Source organism: Vitis riparia, chromosome 1 (assembly GCF_004353265.1).
Source record: "Vitis riparia cultivar Riparia Gloire de Montpellier isolate 1030 chromosome 1, EGFV_Vit.rip_1.0, whole genome shotgun sequence".
Lineage (NCBI taxonomy): Eukaryota > Viridiplantae > Streptophyta > Magnoliopsida > Vitales > Vitaceae > Vitis > Vitis riparia.
The window spans coordinates 20,364,211-20,383,539 of record NC_048431.1 but is presented as its reverse complement, the minus strand read 5'-3'; the positions used below and the strand labels follow the sequence as shown (position 1 = coordinate 20,383,539).

The 19,329-nt window shown below is 34.3% G+C and overlaps 1 protein-coding gene across 2 annotated transcripts in view; it reads right to left on the bottom strand.

Annotated features, from left to right (window-relative positions):
- LOC117916706 (DEAD-box ATP-dependent RNA helicase 10-like) overlaps nt 1-17,274 on the bottom strand; it is a 33,885-nt gene extending 16,611 nt beyond the window's left edge. The window contains exons 1-11 of one of the 2 annotated variants that reach the window (XM_034832856.1): nt 17,238-17,274; nt 15,879-16,023; nt 14,747-14,870; nt 14,560-14,629; nt 11,069-11,131; nt 8,875-8,949; nt 3,319-3,438; nt 2,307-2,348; nt 2,140-2,214; nt 1,514-1,660; nt 1,207-1,344 (exon numbers count right to left, since the gene is read on the bottom strand). In XM_034832856.1, coding sequence (XP_034688747.1) covers nt 1,207-1,344; nt 1,514-1,660; nt 2,140-2,214; nt 2,307-2,348; nt 3,319-3,438; nt 8,875-8,949; nt 11,069-11,131; nt 14,560-14,629; nt 14,747-14,870; nt 15,879-16,014 — 990 coding nt within the window. In that variant the 5' untranslated portion in view covers nt 16,015-16,023; nt 17,238-17,274. The remainder of the gene's footprint in view (nt 1-1,206; nt 1,345-1,513; nt 1,661-2,139; nt 2,215-2,306; nt 2,349-3,318; nt 3,439-8,874; nt 8,950-11,068; nt 11,132-14,559; nt 14,630-14,746; nt 14,871-15,878; nt 16,024-17,237) is intronic. The other variant, XM_034832864.1, reaches the window with a different exon arrangement.
- Nucleotides 17,275-19,329: the final 2,055 nt, after the last annotated feature.

Here is a 19,329-nt window from a genome sequence, read left to right as displayed (position 1 = left end):
AAGTGGAAAGCTTCAATTGACGCGTAACAAATGATGAAAGCTAGGTTGGAGAAGTCTAAAGCGAATGTTGGAGAAGATCAAGAACCAAGATCTAGAGAATTCAAATCCAAAGTGCAGTCAACAAGAAGCAGGAATTTTGGAGATTCCATGCTAAAACATGAGAATTATCTAATTTTGAGTTGATTGTGTGTTTGGACACTGAAGTGGTAAAAAGAGATTTGGAATCCAAGAGGATTGTAAAAGAAATTTTGATTCAAGGTGGAGTCAATTCCTTTGTCATTGAATGAGATACATGGAGTATTTAGTCAATTAATCTAGAATAGGTGTGTGCATGTTATCATGCAGTGGAAATATTAAAATGTCTAAATGGCAAAACATTTGCATGTGATTCTTCCTAAGTTTGACAAGTTTCCTAGTTGAAGGTATGGCATTGACTGCATTGAACAGGGTATTAAAGAGGCATACTTTGGAAGTATGTACAGACTAGAAAATTGACTTCACAATTTGAGCCAAGGCAGAAAATGTTGGAATTTATCTCAAGTTCCTATCTCTGCAGGGTTTCTATTTTGTTAGACATCTGAGTCTAGGGTTTGGTGTAGAGCAGAACTTATGCTGGAGTTTTCTTATACAGCTCATTCTTTTCATTCTCTCTATACATAAGTTTTTCAAGTGAAACCTTCCAAGATGATATAAACATGAGATGAAAGAGAGAGAGAGAGAGAGATCTGTAGAAAGATAACTCACAAAACATTGAAAGCACAAGTTTGTTTCATGGCTCCTATGTACTATAAAAAAATTTGTTCATCTCATGGCTCTTGCAGAGGATGATAAGCATGAGTTTATTCATGGCTCCGAATGTGGCAAAGATAAGAGGAGTGAGACTTCCAAAGTTTTGCATTAATTTTCCACATCTTATAGTGGACTCCTATCTCATCAATGAAAGTAGGCATTGTTTTGTAGTGGAATCCTCTTCTCATCAATGAAGGTAGGCATGGTTGTCAAACCAAAGATATACCACTTTGGATTGATTTTTTTTTTATTATTATTACTAAAAAAAAAAAAAAAAGACACGCATTAGAGGTTCCTTCAGCACACATCAAGGTAAATAAGGGAAACAATATGCTAAGCCCCAAAACAGGTAAGGGCCCAGGTCCAATATACCAGATCCATCCCCGAATTCAGAAACCAAAAAGAAGCAAGCCTGACCTTGGAGTTTGAGGGAATATCATAATTGATAACCATATCAACAGATGGAATATCAAGTCCTCTACTTGCCACATCAGTGCAGATAAGTATATTACATTCTCCAGCCTTAAACTTGTTCAGTGCTCCAAGTCTTTTAGCCTGGCACATGTATATTCAAGAGGTAAAGTGAGTACAAACTCAAAAATTTGGCAAAAGATGAAACATAAAATATTAAATTAAGCTAAAAATAATAATAAAAACTATGAGTGTGTAAAGCAAAATCACAAGTATCTGATTTAAAACTTAAGATAAAAGAAAAGATATATACCTGACTCATATGACCACTGATTGGGATAGCCCTTAAACCAAGGTTTCGAAGAAGCAAAGCCAATAGGCGAGTTGCATCGCAAGTACGAGTGAAAACCATTGTTGTACTTCCAGATAACTCAGTTAGAATATATACAAGATAGCATTCCTGCAATAGAAAATATTAATATCATTGAAACTAGAGGAAGATAATAAACATAAAATATATATATATATATATATATATATATATATATATATATATATATATCTATGGCGATGCACACTATGACTAGATGCAGCCTTTGTTTCATTTGATTAGAAACCCAAGGAAAAAAAAAACTCCATTCTACTATAACTACCTATTTCTTAAACGTTGTTAGCATAATCAAGTGATAATTATGATATATGCAATTGTCTCACAATTTGGACTCAATTATTCATTGGCTTATGCAGCACTTCTTGAATGGAAAAAGACTATTAAAATATTTATCAATCAAACATGATCTTATCTTCGAGAGTCAATTTAGGAAGATAATCATAGGAAGTGCTGTAAAGCACTTTCTATAGTCGGAAACTAAGTCAACTGCAAGCTTAATCTTTCGCATAACATTTTCAAAGTAATATAACAGTATGAAAGCAAGAAACCTTGTACTTAGCAGGAACAAAGCGATACTGTTGCTTGAGTGTATCAACAGTGGAATATTTAGATGCAGCCTCAATCTGAAAGAAATTTTGTAACCAAATTTAGTGAAAGAGTTCTTATAAAACCAGACAGAATGAAAACAAAGTGTAGAGGAGCATAGTTATCATACCTTCACAGGATTCCTGAGACAGGCCCTCTGGAGCTTACGCACCTACAACATTAAGAACAAAACTTGGTTAGACATTCACCCTCTTCTTCATTTTCTTTCACTTTTTTACATAACCACCAAATACTTGAACTGGGATTGAACATTATGTGATTTAAATATTCATTGCATTAACACAAAAAAAAAAAGAAAAAAAAAAAGAACACATTCATGCACTTCTGTCATGTAAGGGGTTGCAATATCATCAATACACTATTTCTACTCATTTCCACTTGGAAATTTATTTTAGCATCCCATATATTGTTCTTGTCACCAAGAGTTCAATTTTCTCAAATGCAAGATATTGAAAGAACATAAATGGCTGAAACCAAATTGGCTATTCCAAATGCTAAATGCTTCTTGCAGCAATGAATCCTATTCACACAGCCTAAACTAGAGATTCTGTAATGCATAACAATGAGAAAGTAAAATGCAACTGTCAAATATGGAATGCAGTAAGAATATGAAATGCAAAACTAAAGGGAATTGAATAGTAACATTCCCTATTCAAGATGGAAGATAGAGACCCCAAAAAAACAGTTAGGCAAACTACAGCTTCTTGATCTGAGATTTTGAATTCTAGAACAATAGAAGCCTCTATGAATCACATGGTTAATAAATTTGATAAATTTAACCAGATAAAGTATAACTAATATGTTTAACAAAAAGAATAATAATAATAAAACACAACAAAAGAAAGAGAAAAGAGGGGGAAAAAAGACCAAAAAAAAAACACACCTCCAACCTGGCCTTGGTTTGCTAGATGAATGCATAGTGAATAACTAAGATAACTAAGAGAGTGTAGCCATGAAACTTGCCTGAGACAAGTGCGCAGGTAGCAAAATCAACCTTATTGGTCATGCAGTGTAATCTCATACAAAAAATGAGTAAGATAAAATGCAACTATCACTTGATCAAGTATGAATCAAAATTTTCCTATAAATATGCACTTTGCCCCAATATTTCAACTATGTACCTTTTTCGTCATAGTAGCAGAAAATAAGTATGTCTTTCGCTCCCGTGGGATAACACTTAAAATCTCATCAATGGCTTTCTCAAAGTCGTCATTCAGCAACCTATCAGCCTCATCTAAGACCTAGCCAGCATACACAGATCATGTAACTAACAACAAAAAGGTCCTTATGTTCAAGCAATCAGAAACAGACACAAAACATGGAAATTATATTTGAATATTTCTTGCAAAGCATAAAAAGATTGCAGGGAATGCATTTCAGCATACTGGAAACTAACAGTTCTACCATGATTCAATTTCGTTAAGGTTGTTGAGTGAGAGACCAGCACTCAGAGTTCTCATTATTAAGAGCAGAGATAGAATTTTACAAGCAATGTTATTTAGTTCAAGCAGTGGAAAAAAATTCATGATGAATAGAAAAACTTGTAAATAGCTCCAAGGAAACAACCAATAACAAAAATAGAATAAATTTAAGGTTCCATCATTTTTTAAAAGAAAAAAAAAAAAGAATAGTACTTTGAATCATTGACATCCTCTCTCTTGTCACCTATTTGCCTTCACGACAAAGGTTTTGAGTCATTTTGCATTCAACACAGTTGGTGGATGGATCCAAGGCTTTAAGAACTGGAGATTTCACTTCTATGATTTGCTACCTATTTATTCTCTGAAGCAGATGGTGAACAACTTTTGTATCCAAGGTGCATTTTATTTTGTTTTGAAGTGGTTTCCAGTCTAAGTGTCAATACAAGGGAAAGTGAAATAATTCATGTGGCTATCATGGAGCAAGTAAAGGATTTGATGTCAGAGTTCTGGTGCAAAGTGGGTCAAACTCCTTCAATTTACTTGCAGACAACACCACCAAGTGCCCTTTCAAAGCATGATGAGTAAATAGAGTAACATCAACTCAAGCTGGTTAGAGAAGATTTACAGAGATTTTCTATGTGCATGTGCGCATACATGTAGGACAAGAATTATGCTAGGAAATTGCAGGGAGTGACCGTGGGAAAGCTTAGTGAGGAACATGGAAATTGGTATTCTAGGTTGAGGAAAGGGGTAAAAGGATCAGGTCCTTAGAGAGATGTACAGGAGTGCTGTTAGAAAAGGATAGGATGCTCTGTTCCTTCAACTCAGATTCCATGAGGTTGGGCATAGAACAAAGTTTTTGGTACCATTATTTATTTTATTTTTTTTATCAGAAACAAAAGATATGTTAATTATGAAAAAAGCACAAGAGTAGGACAAGTGGTCCTCCCCACAAAATACAAAAAGATGTTTTTAATAGCAAAAAAGGTTGCCGATGCAGGGCTTAATCAAGAAGCAAGGGATTTTGGAGACTAGTAGAATGAGAGCAGCTTGGTGAAGTTCAGCAAATTTTTTGGGTTTCTCCTTAGAAAGGTTTGAAGGGGAATTTTTCAGTTTGCTTCAAAGGATAAAAAAAAGGGCGGGAACGGGTTAAGAGGAAGGGTGTTGGTTTGACCACTAGGTTCGATCGAGAATTGAAGAAGTTAGAGTGGTTGATCAATTACAAATGAGGGGACAGAGAGAGTGGGGAGGTCAAAGGAGGAGGGGATAGAGTATTGAGTTGCAAATGAAGCTAAATTTGTTATCCTAGAATGTTAAGAGAGGCGAATGACAGCAATAAGAGGAAGGTTATTAAAACTTTAATTAGGGCTCAGAAGGCAGACCTTGTTTGTCTTTAGGAGACTAAGATTCAGGAGATGTCCATTGGAGTGGTGTGAAGCCTTGGAGTAGGGAGGTTTTTGGAGTGGGGTGCAGTTAATGTGAGGGGAACAGCTGAAGGGGTGGTGGTTTTTTGGGATAATAAAGTGTTAGAGTTGACTGGCATGGAGGTGGGTCAGTTCTCGATCTCTTGTCATTTTAGAAATTGTGAGGATGGTTTTGTGTGGGCTTTTACTGGGGTTTATGGTCCCATTTTGAAGAGATGCAAATAACTTTTATAGGAGCTAGGGGCTATCTGTGGGCTAGGGGATGATCCCTAGTGCATTGGAGGGGATTTTAATGTGACAAGGTTCCCTAGTGAGCACTAGCAAAGGAGGGAGGTTGGTTGCTGCAATGAGAAGATTTTCGAAGGTGATTGATGATTTGGCTTTAAGGGACCTCCCATTGCAGGGAGGTCCGTTTACTTGGAATGGTGGGCTTAATGGGCAAACTATGTCAAGATTGGACCGTTTCTTGGTGTTTGAGGATTGAGAAAGTTGGTTCAGTGGGGTGGGGCAAAGCACTCTTTCCAGACCAATGTCTGATCACTGTCCTATCCTATTAGATGTGGGAGGGATGAGGAGAGGTCCTATGCCTTTTCGTTTTGAGAATATGTGGTTGAAAGAGGAGGGATGTAAGGACCTGTTAAAAGTCTGGTGGCAAGGGCTCAACTTCAAGGGTTCTAGCAGTTTCATTCTGGCAGCAAAGTTGAAGGCTCTTAAGAGTATTCTAAAAACCTAGAATAAGGAGGTGTTTGGGAAGGTGGAGGTTAACAACAGTTTGGCATTACAGCAAGTCAATTTTTGGGATATTCAAGAGAGGTCTAGATCCTTATTGGTGGAGGAGGTGGAGATAAGAAAGGAGGCAAGGGAGGAATATAAGAAATGGGTTCTCATCGAGGAAATATCCTGGAGGCACAAATCTAGAGAATTGTGGTTCAAGGAAGGTGAAAAGAATACAGGTTTTTTCCATAGAATGGCAAATTGTCATAGAAAAAGGAGTAATCTGTCCAAGATTAAAATTAATGGTTCTTGGATAGTTGAGGAGGGAGATTCAAGGGGGTGTTGTTAGTGCTTTCCAGCACTTGTTGTCGGATCCTAGTGGCTGGAGTCCAAGTTTGGATGGGCTGGTTTTTTACGGATTAGCAGGGGAAGAGGTAGCTAGGCTAGAGGAGGCTTTCTCTACTAAAGAGGTTGTCTTTGCTCTTTTTGATCTAAACGGAGACAAAGCACCCAGGCTAGATGGTTATTCCTTAGCTTTTTGGCAATCTAGTTGGAATTTGGTGAAGAAGGAGGTGATGAGTTTTTTCCGAGAATTTCACAAGCATGGGGGGTTTGTTAGAAGTTTGAACTCTACCTTCTTGGCGTTGGTCCCAAAAAAGGGAGATGTCGAGGACCTGAGAGATTTCAGACCTATCAGTTAGGTGGAAGGGTTGTACAAGCTGTTAGCAAAGGTGTTAGCTAATAGGTTGAAAAAAATGGTGGGTAAGGTGGTTTCCTCGTCTCAAAATGCCTTTGTTAAGGGGAGGCAAATTTTGGACATAGTGCTAATAGCTAATGGGGCTATAGATTCTCTATTAAAAAGCAATGAATGCGGGGTGATGTGTAAACTTGATATAGAGAAGGCATACGATCATTTAAAATGGGATTTCTTGCTTCAGGTGTTGCAAAAAATGAGGTTTGGAGACAAATGGGTAGGGTGGGTTAAGTGGTGTATTTCTACAGCATCTTTCTTGATGTTGGTTAATGGCACACCGGCAAGTTTCTTTAACAGCTCCAGGAGGTTGAGACAAGGGGACCCCCTTTCTCCTTATCTTTTTGTAATAGGTATGAAGGCCTTAAGCGTTTTGATCAAGAGGGTAGTTAGTGGGGGCTTTTTTACAAGCTTTAGGGTTAAAGGGAAAGGCGGTGGGAGAGTTCAACTCACCCATCTGTTGTATGCTGATGACACATTGATTTTCTGTGATGCCTTTAAGGACCAACTGGCTCACCTAAGCTAGGTGTTAATGTGGCTTGAAGTCATATCTGGTCTAAGAATTAATCTGGACAAAAGTGAGATCCTTCTAGTGGGGAGGATGGAGAATCCGGAGGAGCTAGCCCTTGAGCTTGAGTGTAAGGTGGGGACGCTCCCTTATATTTAGGGCTTCCTTTGGGTGCACCTCACAAATGAGCAACAATGTGGGATGGGGTAGAGGAGAGGTTTCAAAGGAGATTAGCTTTGTGGAAGAGGCAATATATATCTAAAGGAGGGAGACTCACTCTCATTCGAAGCACTTTGTCTAACATGCCTATTTACTACATGTCAATTTTGCGTATGCCTAGATTGGTTAGATTGAGACTTGAGCAAATCCAAAGGGATTTTCTTTGGGATTGGGGGGGAGAGGGGCTTTGGAGAGGAAGACTCATCTTGTTAAGCGGGCGATTGTATGCTCGGATAAAAGTAAAGGGGGATTGGGTGTAAAATGCATCTCCACTCTTAATAGAGCCCTTTTGGGTATATGGAGTTGGCGCTTTATGGTAGAAAAGGAAGCTCTTTGGAAACAAGTTATTAGTAGGAAGTATGGAGTGAAAGAAGGGGGGTGGTATACCCAGGAAGGTAGAGAGGGATTTGGTGTGGGGTTGTGGAAGGATATTAGAAAGGAAGGTTCTCGGTTGAGCAACTACATTGTGTTTTCCATGGGTAATGGTAGAAGAATCAGATTTTGATTGGACTCTTAGTGTGGGGATGAGGATTTGTGCAACTCTTTTCCCTCTTTGTTTGCTTTGATGGTTTCAAAAGAGGAGTTGGTGGCAGAGGTTTGGGACCCTGCAGTTGAGGGGGGGAGTTGGAGTCCTCATTTTTTTAGGGCTTTCAATGATTGAGAAGTAGTCTTGGTGGATCAGTTGCTCATGACAATTCAAGGTAAGAGAGTTAGTGCAGAAGTGGAAGATAGGGTGATTTGGAAAAAGACAAAAAGTGGGTTTTTCTCAATAAAGTCCCTTTACAGTGTTGTGGAGCTGAGAAGTACAGTCCGGTTTCCAAGAAAAATAATTTGGAGCCCTTATGTTCCTCCCAAAGTGGGTTTTTTTTGCTTGGGAAGCCTCATGGGAGAAAGTTTTAACTTTGGATAAACTCAAAAGGAGGGGTTGGACCCTTGCTAATAGATGTTTCTTTTGTCTAGTTGAAGAGGAGTCTACTAATCACATCTTAATTCATTGCACGAAGACTAGAGTTTTGTGGGAATTATTATTCACTCTCTTTGGGGTGACTTGGGTTCTCCCTTGCTTGGTAAGAGAGACTCTCCTTTGTTGGCTTGGGTCCTTTATGGGCAAAAAGAAAAAAAAGCTTGGAAATTGGCTCTTTTATGCCTTTTTTGGGCAGTGTGGAAGGAAAGAAATAATATAGCATTCAACAATGAAGAGTTTTCAGTACATAGGTTGAAGAATTCTTTTGTGTGTAATTTATGGTCTTGGACAAAGTTGTATATAGATGTTGGCCCTTTATCTTTAATCGACTTTTTTGATTGATTGGAATTAGGTGCAAACGGGTGAGGTTTTTTGTTTTCCCTCCTGTTTTTGCTCTTTTTAGCATTTTGGCACCTGCTGTATACTTCTTGTATGCCTTAGGTTGCCCTCCGGGCTTCCTTTTTCTAATTAATATATTCTCTTCTGTGTTTACCCATCAAAAAAAAAAAAAACTAGTTTTATAGTTCATTGGCATAACTAGAAGTTGACCACATGAAATTGTGATCAAGAAATTTACCGCACAAGGCAAATTTAGGTGTCTATTGAATTGGTAAATAAATATAGATAGAAAAAATGAACTCTCAATAGTTTCCTTAATAATATAGGAATATCATACCAAGTATTTCATCGTCCGAAGAGAAAAACCTTTTGTATTGGACAGATGGTCCATGAGTCGTCCAGGTGTACCCACCTATGTAAGAGCAACAGAACAAATACATAAGACAGATAATGAACTAAAATAGTTTGGTGCAAATCTGTTTTTTAAAAAATACATTAATCAATCAATAGCACTAAAAGTACTTAAAACAAGGGTGTCACATTTTAAAAAAACTTTAAGAAACAATGCCATGCATGGATAAAATATGATTTCCAAAATAATTGCCCACATTTAAGCTCATCTGTTTCACATTTGTAGTTTCTAATGTACATGTAAGTTAAATTTAAACTAGACTGATATCTATGTTGCATGGGTACAGACATTTGATCCAGACAGACTACAATAAGGATATGCCAAGACAAAATTTTCAGAAGCATGAACCAAATGCAGCAAAAATATGTCATTAATAATAATAGTTGTAGCTACAGCGGCAGTAGTAACACCAGATGTTTATAAAATTGCATTTCTTTTTTCTATATCAAAACAAAGCATATCGTGTTTGTATATAAATATTTATGCAATCACAATTTTTTAGAATCAAATGCAATATGTTATGAATATTAATAGTAGCAGCAGTAGTAGTAGTAGTACTATATGTCGTACAATTGCATTCCTTTCTATATTAAAACAAAACATATCATGTATGATAATATTTAATATATATATAGGCATCAATTTATATTTCTGTAAATTACATGAAAATGAAACACTTCCTTTGCTTTCCAATATTTGAATCCATTTTCAGCAATTCCTAGTGTAAAATGAGGTGTTAAGATTTCCTCTAACCAAAATCAACCACCCAAATCAAGGGAAAGAAAGATGAAGCAATCAAAGACAAAGATTGAAGAATCTGACTTCTCCGCTTCACCATTCCCTAGAGAAGGGAACCAAGTCCAAATCTTTGTAGACTCTCCCAATGTCCCCACCTTACACTCCGTTGAAATCTCAAAATTCCTTATTTGGTTTGACATGAAAATATTAAGAAAAAAGAAAATATAAAGAAAATTATTTTAAAACTCCTAAATTTTCAAACTCTTCCTTCTCTATTTATATAAAGAAAAAACTAAAATTTTGCAATGAATGGAAGAAAAATGTTTTTGAATTTAAACTTATTTCTTATTTTCCTCCACTTTTTCCATCCTTCTCCTTTTTCTTCTTGCCTTTTTTCCCTCACAATTCCCTTGATCCAAACAGAGCTTTAAAGATTCCCTTCCCAAAGAAGGATATCCTTCCAAAAAAAAATAGGCTTCTTTTCATTCTCGACTATAGCAAGACCCTTCTATGTAAGAAGTCTTTTGCAGGTTAACCTAAATCAAGGAAACATAATGTTAGTCCAATGTTACGTTATTAAATTAAGTCTATGAAGTCTTCTTCCAAAAAAAACAAAAAAACTAATGGTCTATTTAGGATCGTTTTCAAAAACCATTCTCAAAAAAAACAATTTGAGAACAATTTTAAAAAACAATTCTCTAATATTTTCTAGAACATAAGTCTGTTTGGGAATTTGAAATGTTTTCAACTAATTTTTTTTATAGGAATTTTCTACTAGTTTTCTATGTTTCCAAATATTTTTTAAAAATAAATTTTACATGTCATGCTTTATTTTCAATTATTTTTCATATTTGTCCCATTATTTTTTAAAACATTCCTCAAAAGACAAGTGAAAACAATTGAAAACCACTAAATTATGTTTTCTTAGAAAACATGTTTTCTAATTTTAAGAACAAAAAACGGTTTTTTGTTTCTAATTTTCAAACATGTTTTAAACATGCCTAAAATATTAAAATTTTAATAAAAAAATTAAAAACATGTACAAAAATAAATAAAAGAACAACAACCCACTCACATGACCTACATGCACAAGGTTAACTTGTACAACTATGTTCAGAGAAAGCCCTAATATTTATAGGGAGGACTTCAAATAGCTTGTAATAACAAAATGCTAATCCTCTTAGCCACATGAAAAATAAAATCCATCATTTTAAATCACAAAAGTTGATCACTGTCCAATCTTTAATACAAACTGAAATGCTCCATCACAAAACAAACCAATAATGAAATCATGTAAGTTCAACCATCTAACTCTTCATGGTTTAGTGGGAAACCTTTTGAGTGAAAATGAAACTAGTCATGCCAGATCATCAATACTTACAACAATATGTGGGCGCTTTGCAAGGGCAATTGCTTGTTGTGTATGGTCCACTCCTCCAACAAGCTGCAAAAAAGGGATGAAGGCATTGTTTACCAAGATCATATTGTAAAAAAAAGGAAGGTTAAACATCCAGAATTCCATCATACAGTATATTTCAATTTTTGGAATTGAAGCATCAAACGGTTACCCAGGCAGTATTAATTTCACTACAGCACAATAGAGCAAGTAGGTGTAAGTTAATCCAGAAGCATTCCAATCTAACAAGATACAGTAAATTTCATTTAAAACAAATAGCAAATGGTATCAGCATTGCACAGAAATGTAACTATCAAAAAAATAGAAGACAAATAGAAAATGGTGTCTCAGCTATAGTTTTAAAGGCATGCCTTGGCACCCATCTGGGCATCGTAATGCACAACCTGGTGTATATATCAAATTATATTGCGAAGTTGCAACAATGAACTAAGGCAGCATTAACTTCACTATAGCACAGTAGAGCTAGTAGGCATAAGTTACTTAATCCAGACGTATAATAAGCAGGGTTCAAAATCTTGACAGAAATTGGTATGACTCGGCCGAGTCATATCCACCTCGGTCATGCCTGGTACCGGACTGATAACCAAGTCAAAATCGGTGGAGAAAATCAAAAACCACAAAAATGAAGAAATTTGCAAGGACAATTCGGAGTGGATTTGCATCTTCATCCTTCAACCCTAAACCTTGTATGGCTGATTTATCTCCGGTTTAATGCCTTCAAACCTTCAAGATGGTGTGAGAAGTTGTTGTTGAGACATGAAATGGGTATTTTTCGGACAAATGGGTATGTTGCAGAGAAATGGGTATCGTGGGGAGATGTCATGAGAAGCAAAAAAAATGAAAGGGATATTTTTCTGAAATGGGTCTATTGCAGAGAGATGAAAGAGAGTATTTTGCAGACACATGGGTGTGTTGCAGTCATGCAGAGAGATGGGAGTGAGGTCTGTGACCAAAAATGGGGGAGAAATGGGTGTGTTGCAGAGAGGTGAGAAAGAGGACCGAAATGGGAGAGTGGGACTTTTGACTGGATACGTGGGATTATATTTATGATTATAAATATTTAAATGGAATATAAATATCAATAAAAATATTTAAAACTAATGTATAGAATCACTAAATATATATATACATATTTAAAATTTATTTATTCAAATGAAAATAAAATTAATAAAAAATCTTTTTTTATAATAGTTTTATTTAGAATATATTTGATAGAAAAAATGATATTTAAATTTTTAAAGGTTATTCATGGTTTTTTATGGTTGAAAATATTTTTTAAATTTTTAAAATATTTAATTCAAACAAATTTATTATAAAAATATTTTTTTACTAGTTTTATCTAATATTTATTACAAGTTAATAAATAAAAAAGTTTTAAATCTAGTCCATAATGTTCTTTCTATATATTTATTATTTTTTTTTTAGTCTATTTGATTACATTTATTTTCACAAATTTTAATAATTCTCTTAAAAATTATAGAGTTCTTAAATTAACATATTTTGCATATTGTCCGATATCGATCTGAAAAACCAAGACCAATATGCCTCAAGACCCTCTGAGTCAATGACCAATACTACGACTTTGAACCATGATAACAAGATTAAAACAATAAAATTTCATTTAAAACAAATAGCAAATAGTCTCAGCTATAGTTTTAAAGGCATGCCTTGGCACCCACCTGAGCATAGTGATGCACAACCTGGTGTATATATCAACTTATATTGCAAAGTTGCAACAATGAACTAATGCAATCCTATTGCATATAGAAATCCCAAGAGCAACAATCTCTGGTTTTCATCAAACAACACCAATTTACTTAAGAAAAAAATTAAAATGAAAACATAGACAAAAAATGTATAGCAGCTGCATGCCTGCAACTACAAACTCATTCTCAGAAGATTGCAGAAAAATATGGCAGCTGCTATTGTGGGACGGATTCATCCACTAAGATAAAATTAAAGAGTTGATAACATGGAATGTCAAAAAATGCATATTAAATGTGCCTTAGACCTAACTTAAAAGGCCCAACCTCTTCCAGGCAAGCTTTGATGATTTTTTTCCCTCTTAAGTTATTTTTTGAAGATTTTTATCCACCAAGAAAGTTCTTAAAAATAAATAGATATACCAGGAGCTGGTCACCCAAAAGTCACCTGGCTTTAGTGAGAAATTATGTGGTAAAGGCTCAGCTATATTCTTCAGTAGATGGATGATTTATTTTTCAATTTCTCTTACCAACACTGGCAGAGTGTCCACTACCATAATTTTGAACTTGGTGCAGTCTAAAAAGTCATTGGTTCTTATCACTTTAACATAGTTTCAACTTAACACTTCCAGATTACTTGAACTCACATAATGACACAAAAACTACCAGCTGCCTTTCCTGAATTGGTTGAAGAACATGAACGCTACAACAAGATCAAGGGTGTAGCAAAGGACTTATAAACTAAAAATATTTACTCCAAATACAATTGACAAAAAAGAAGTTATCTAGCAAAGAAAATGTGTCTGAAATCTGAACTTTAGCTGAAGTTTCTACTAAGTAGAAAGTAACAACATTTGTTTTCCCAATGAAAATAATACAGAAACAATATTTGCACTTACCATTCCAAATGCTATAACTTAAAACATTGAAAATGAATAAAAACTTACAAGGATTCTTATAGAGGACAATAATGTGAAAACTACTAGCAAAAAATTCAGAAACCTTAGGCCCTATTTGGAAAATGTCTATGAAAACAATTTTATGTGCTCGATAACAAAAAAAAAAAAAAAAAAAAAAAAAAAAACAGAAAAACATATTTGGCAACCAGAAAACAAAAAACTCACTGTTTTTAGAGAACATCTTTTAGTTACTTTCAGTTGTTTTCACTTATTTTTTTAAGGCTCTTTTAAAAAATAAAGCATACAAATATGGAGAATGATTAAAAATAAAGCACTACAGATAAAAGTTATTTTTAAAGCATATTTAAAAACATAAAAAAAAGGTTAAGAACATTTCAGGTTCCTAAACATACTTTTACTCTACAAAACATCAAAGAACAATTTTCAAAAACTAGTTTTTTCATCACTATTTTCAAAAACACCCCCTAAACAGGGCCTTACTTTCAAAATGGTATTAAAAAGTTGCCTTTTTTTCCTAGATAAGTAAACAAAATAAAAATATTGTTAACCTCAAAGAAACCATACACCAAGGTGCACAAGACATATACAATGGGTAAATAGTTACCATATTCTACTATTGTCAATGTCAAAATTATTCTTCACAGACAAGAAACATGACAAGAACAACACTGATATAATGGATAAAAAGAAAAGAATCAGTATTTGTCATCAGGGTGAAGAGCACTATAAGTATGTGCCAAACAAGTACAGGTCTGTAACTGAAATGGTAAATTTGACGCTCATATATCGAGAGACCTGCCTCCACATCAAATTAATTAAATAGCAAGCTCACCACAGCACACTTTAGACCAATTCCAGAACCTAAAGCTTCAAACTGCTCTGCAATCTGAATAGCAAGTTCCCTGGAAAATGGGGGAGGATGATGACAGACAACAAAAATTGAATCATTTATTAAATGGAACACATTCTTGGATGAAAATACTATCTTTAAAATCAACCACATGAATCAGATGACAAACCGAGTAGGGGAGAGCACACAAGCAAACAGCACTTGAGGAGTATCTAAAAGGGCTTGGAGTATGGGAAGTGCAAATGCTCCGGTCTTACCAGAACCTGTTTGTGCAAGCCCAATCAAGTCCTTTCCTGAGACAATAACAATAGAGAACAACCAGCACATCAGAAAGTTATATACACAATAATCAAAACATGGTATTGCTGTTAAGAATATGCAGCAAATCAAGACAAATCAATTTTTGATATTTTAAGTGATTCCTCAATTGAAAACTGACCAAAAAAAAAACAGAAAAGGAAAAAGTTCCCCACAATAGCACACAATACAAATATTAGGCTTAATTAAGTTGAATTTTTCATCTTTACATCATCACAAATCCTGCTTTTTATTAAAAGAAAAAAAAATGAAAAAGAAAAAGATTAGAGAAGTAAAAGCACGGAAGAAAAAAAGTAGTAAACATTGGTTAAATTTTGATTCTTATACTGTGATAGTAAGACAGAAACAATTGTGATTGGACAAGGGGATGAAGAAACTATCTCCAGAGAAAAACTAGGTTTGCCATAGCAAAATAGAAAGAAAAAATGTATATAGGAATATTATAATCACAAAGCCAGAAAAATTAAGGTTTGGAATCTATACTTACATATATATATATATACCACTAATCCATGACAAAATATTGGAGAGATAAAAGGCATATGAACAAGCAAGGGAAATCACCTTTTGAAAAACCACATTCATTAAAACATGTGGTGCCATCCAGCAGAAGAAAAGAATTCAGAGAGGGCCAAGGTCTCAAAATCATAAACCTCCGAGACCAAATAAAATGCAGATGAAAATCAGGAACTTCAATTCCTTAATATTACTCTCAGTTAACCCTAATTGGTTTAGAATATAATGCCAATGGGAAAGCGAGTCAAATTTAATCAAATCACTTCTTCAAACCTAATTAGTGATCAGTCCCACATATAAATTTTGAAATATGCCATCACTAATCAAAAGCATGTCCACTTATCACAGCAGTAAAAGGCATGGAACATTTTCCTACTTTTGGTTCCTTTTTTTATCTACTTTCTCGGCAACCAAAAATGCAACTAAGAAGTCTTATAGTAAATTATCAAGAAAGCACAAGAACAAACCTTCTAGTGCATGAGGAATGGCTTCAGCCTGTATCTTAGATGGTGTTTTCCATCCTAAATTTTCACAAGCCTCCACCAATTGCTCACATATCCCCAAATCCTTAAATGACTTGACTTCTTTATTGTCTTCTGCCATCCTAAACAACTGAAAGAAAATCAAAACTAGAGATTTCAAAGGTGAAAGGCATAATAGACATATAATCATATAGAATTCAACACGCCCAGATATTGAACTGAATTTATTTACACAAATATGATCCCATCCCAATGATAAACAATCCACACAAGTATCATCCAATCCCAATAATAAACAATCCACACAACTATCATCCAATCCCAATGATGACAAATCCAGTGCTAATAGTCAAATTTCTTTCCTCAAATTAGCAAAATAATTTCAGAAGACAAAAGGAAATTTCCAGAAATCCAAAATGAAGAAAACTCAACCAATTATTCAAATAAACTATTCAAACCAGATATGGCTTCAAGACCAAGAAATTAAGGACAAAAATACCAAATTCAACCTTTGTTTGGTTGGGCATAAAAAAAATGCCGTGAAGAGAAAATAAAATAAATTAAAATACAAACTCCTTAGATTCATACTTTCTCAGTTTCCAAACGGCAATGAGAGACTTCAATTTATTTCCTTTTCGTTCGGAATTAACTATTAAGCAAAAACGTAACTACTTTTCCCCCAATTTTTTCAAACTCGACCAAAAGAAAATAAATTAGTTAGTTCCAATTTGGTTTCAATCAAGGATGAAAGTTTCCACTTTTTTCGCCGAAATTTCTCCGAAATTTCGGGTTTCGGTGGTCGGCCATACGAAAGAGGGGGGCGAAATGTCGATGGGAGAAATTTCGCCAAATTTCGGTTAAAATCGGCGAAAAAATCACCGAAAATGGATGCAGACGAAAAATCGGCGAAATCTTCAAAAAATAGCCGGACACTGCAATTTATCGGCGAATTTTCGGTTTGTATAGCCGATTTTTTTTCCGATTTTTCTGAAAATTTCCCGATATTTCCTACCAGTCCAGCCCGCGCACAGGTGACAAAATCTGATCATGATTTGCAGGCAACGGTTGTGTTTTTTAGCCTGGCTCAAAAATCGTGGATTTAGGGTTCGTGAAATTTAAATCCAATGGCACAAAAGCAAAGCGACCCCTAGAACAGATCCAGAAAACACAGGAAGCAAAAAAAAAAAAAGCAATCTTTCTGGTTTTCCTTGGGGGTTTTGCATGGATTTTCTCGGAAATCAAACGAGGATGAATTTTCCCAGAAATCGAATGGGGGATGGATTTTCTTGGGAATCAAACGGGGTTGCAGAAAAATAAAAATAAATAACAAGATTAGATTAGTACCTGGGAGGATTGAGAGTGGCAGAGGAAAATAGGGCCTTTTCAGGGATTCTCTCGTCTGGAGGGCAACTTCAGACAAGGGAGTGAGAGAAGTGGGTGGCCTTTTTATTTTTAGATTTAGTAGAGATTAAAAAAAAAAAGAAACATATCATGAGAACAATTTTCCTCTCTCTATATAAATAATTATTAATTATCTATGATTAAATCACTACTATGGATTAAAAATATTTTATGAATTAAAATTAATTTGATAAGATAAATTATTAATAATTTTAATTATTTAAATAAATTAATGTTAATAAAAGAAAGTTGTTACCACATATTTTTAATAAAATTTTAGAAATTATATCTCAAATAAAATATTTTATTGATATTTCAATTTGGACCTCAGTGCATCTTGATGGTCCAAATTGAAACTGAATGTGATCCAATAGTCAAAATTGAACCTTAAGCTATATGATAATATGTATAAATTATTGATATTTACTAAAAATAAGTTTTTCATGAAACTTCATAATGAGTGTATAAGTACAACTGACATAATATAATTATGTTTAATATCGTAAATCATATTATATATATATATATATATATATATATATATATATATATATATATCAAATTCTAACCAAAACAACTTTAAATTGTTTATTATACTTTTAATTACATTAATACGAGGTTTTTTTACATTTCCATAAGTTTTGATCAATTTTTTGCTTATCAAAATTTTTTTCCAAAATATCCGTCGATATTTCTCCGATATATCCGTAAAATCAAGTTACCGATATATCCGTGATTACCGATATTTTCATCCTTGGTTTCAATTAAGAAAATTAAAAATAATATCCAAAAGCGGTGCCGAAGTTGGAACAAAACAAAACAAACAAAATTTAACCTCTACTTGGTTGGGAAGAAAACACGAAGGAAAGCAAAGATAAAAATAAAATAAAATCTGAGTTTGGTTTCATCGAGAATTCAGAATTTGTTTCGTCCTCTAAACTCCATAAGAAATTTCACAAAAAGAGAGCAAAGAATTTCCAATGGCCGCGCGGCTACAATATGAGAATGAGGAAGAAAATAAAGGGAAGAAAAGAGGTAATACCGGTGAAAATAATCCTCAAGAGAGAGAGCTGAGGGGCTCCAGAGGCCTGAACACGAAGAGAGAGCGCGAGGAACAGAGCCGAAACTGAGAGAACGAGGGAGGGTTGTGTTAAAACCCTCTGTAAATGTAGCGGTGGTGGGCCCTTCTAAAACCCTAAAACACCTATAACCGAAATGTTGGTAGTTTTTAGATCTTACCGCCAATGAAAGAGCAAATATTGATATCGAATTGTCACATAGTTTATATTAAATATTTTATAAAAACTGCAATTATGTGATTTCATAAAAATTACAAAGTTGTAGACAAGAGTTGTGCTTCTATGAGTACATGTGGATCTATACTTTTCACGTACATTCTCACTTGACAATGAGACTAACTTTTTTATTATGAAAAACTGATTTCTTAAAAGTTGAAGTCATCGTTATTTTTGTTATTTTTAAACCTTAAGTAACTCCTTTTGAAAAGAAAAACTTGTCTATATTGAAACGATGTCTTTAGGAAGTAAGATGATAGCGAACTTGATCCAAACTAATAACTCCTAATTATCTATTTCCCTAATACATCGACCCACAAATCACCTTTAGCTTATTTTCGAATTTAAATTTTTTGTGATCATAGTGATAATGTGATGAATGAGGGATTTTGTCTTATCCTTTCATTTTGAATATATATATTGAAACAATGTCTTTAGGAAGTAAGATGATAGGAAACTTGATCCGAACTAGTAACTCTTAATTATCTATTTCCCTAATACATCGACCCACAAATCACCTCAAACTTATTTTCAAATTTAAATTTTTTGTGATCATAGTGATAATGTGATAAATGAGGGATTTTGTCTTCTCCTTTCATTTTGAATTATCTATATATATATATTATTAGTATCTTTTTGTTCTTACCGCTAGTATTTTCATTTTGTAGAAGTCCTTTAGTTCCTAGTTTCACTCAAAGCCCACACCCGCAGTAGAAATCAAGTATGAGGTTTTTTTTTTT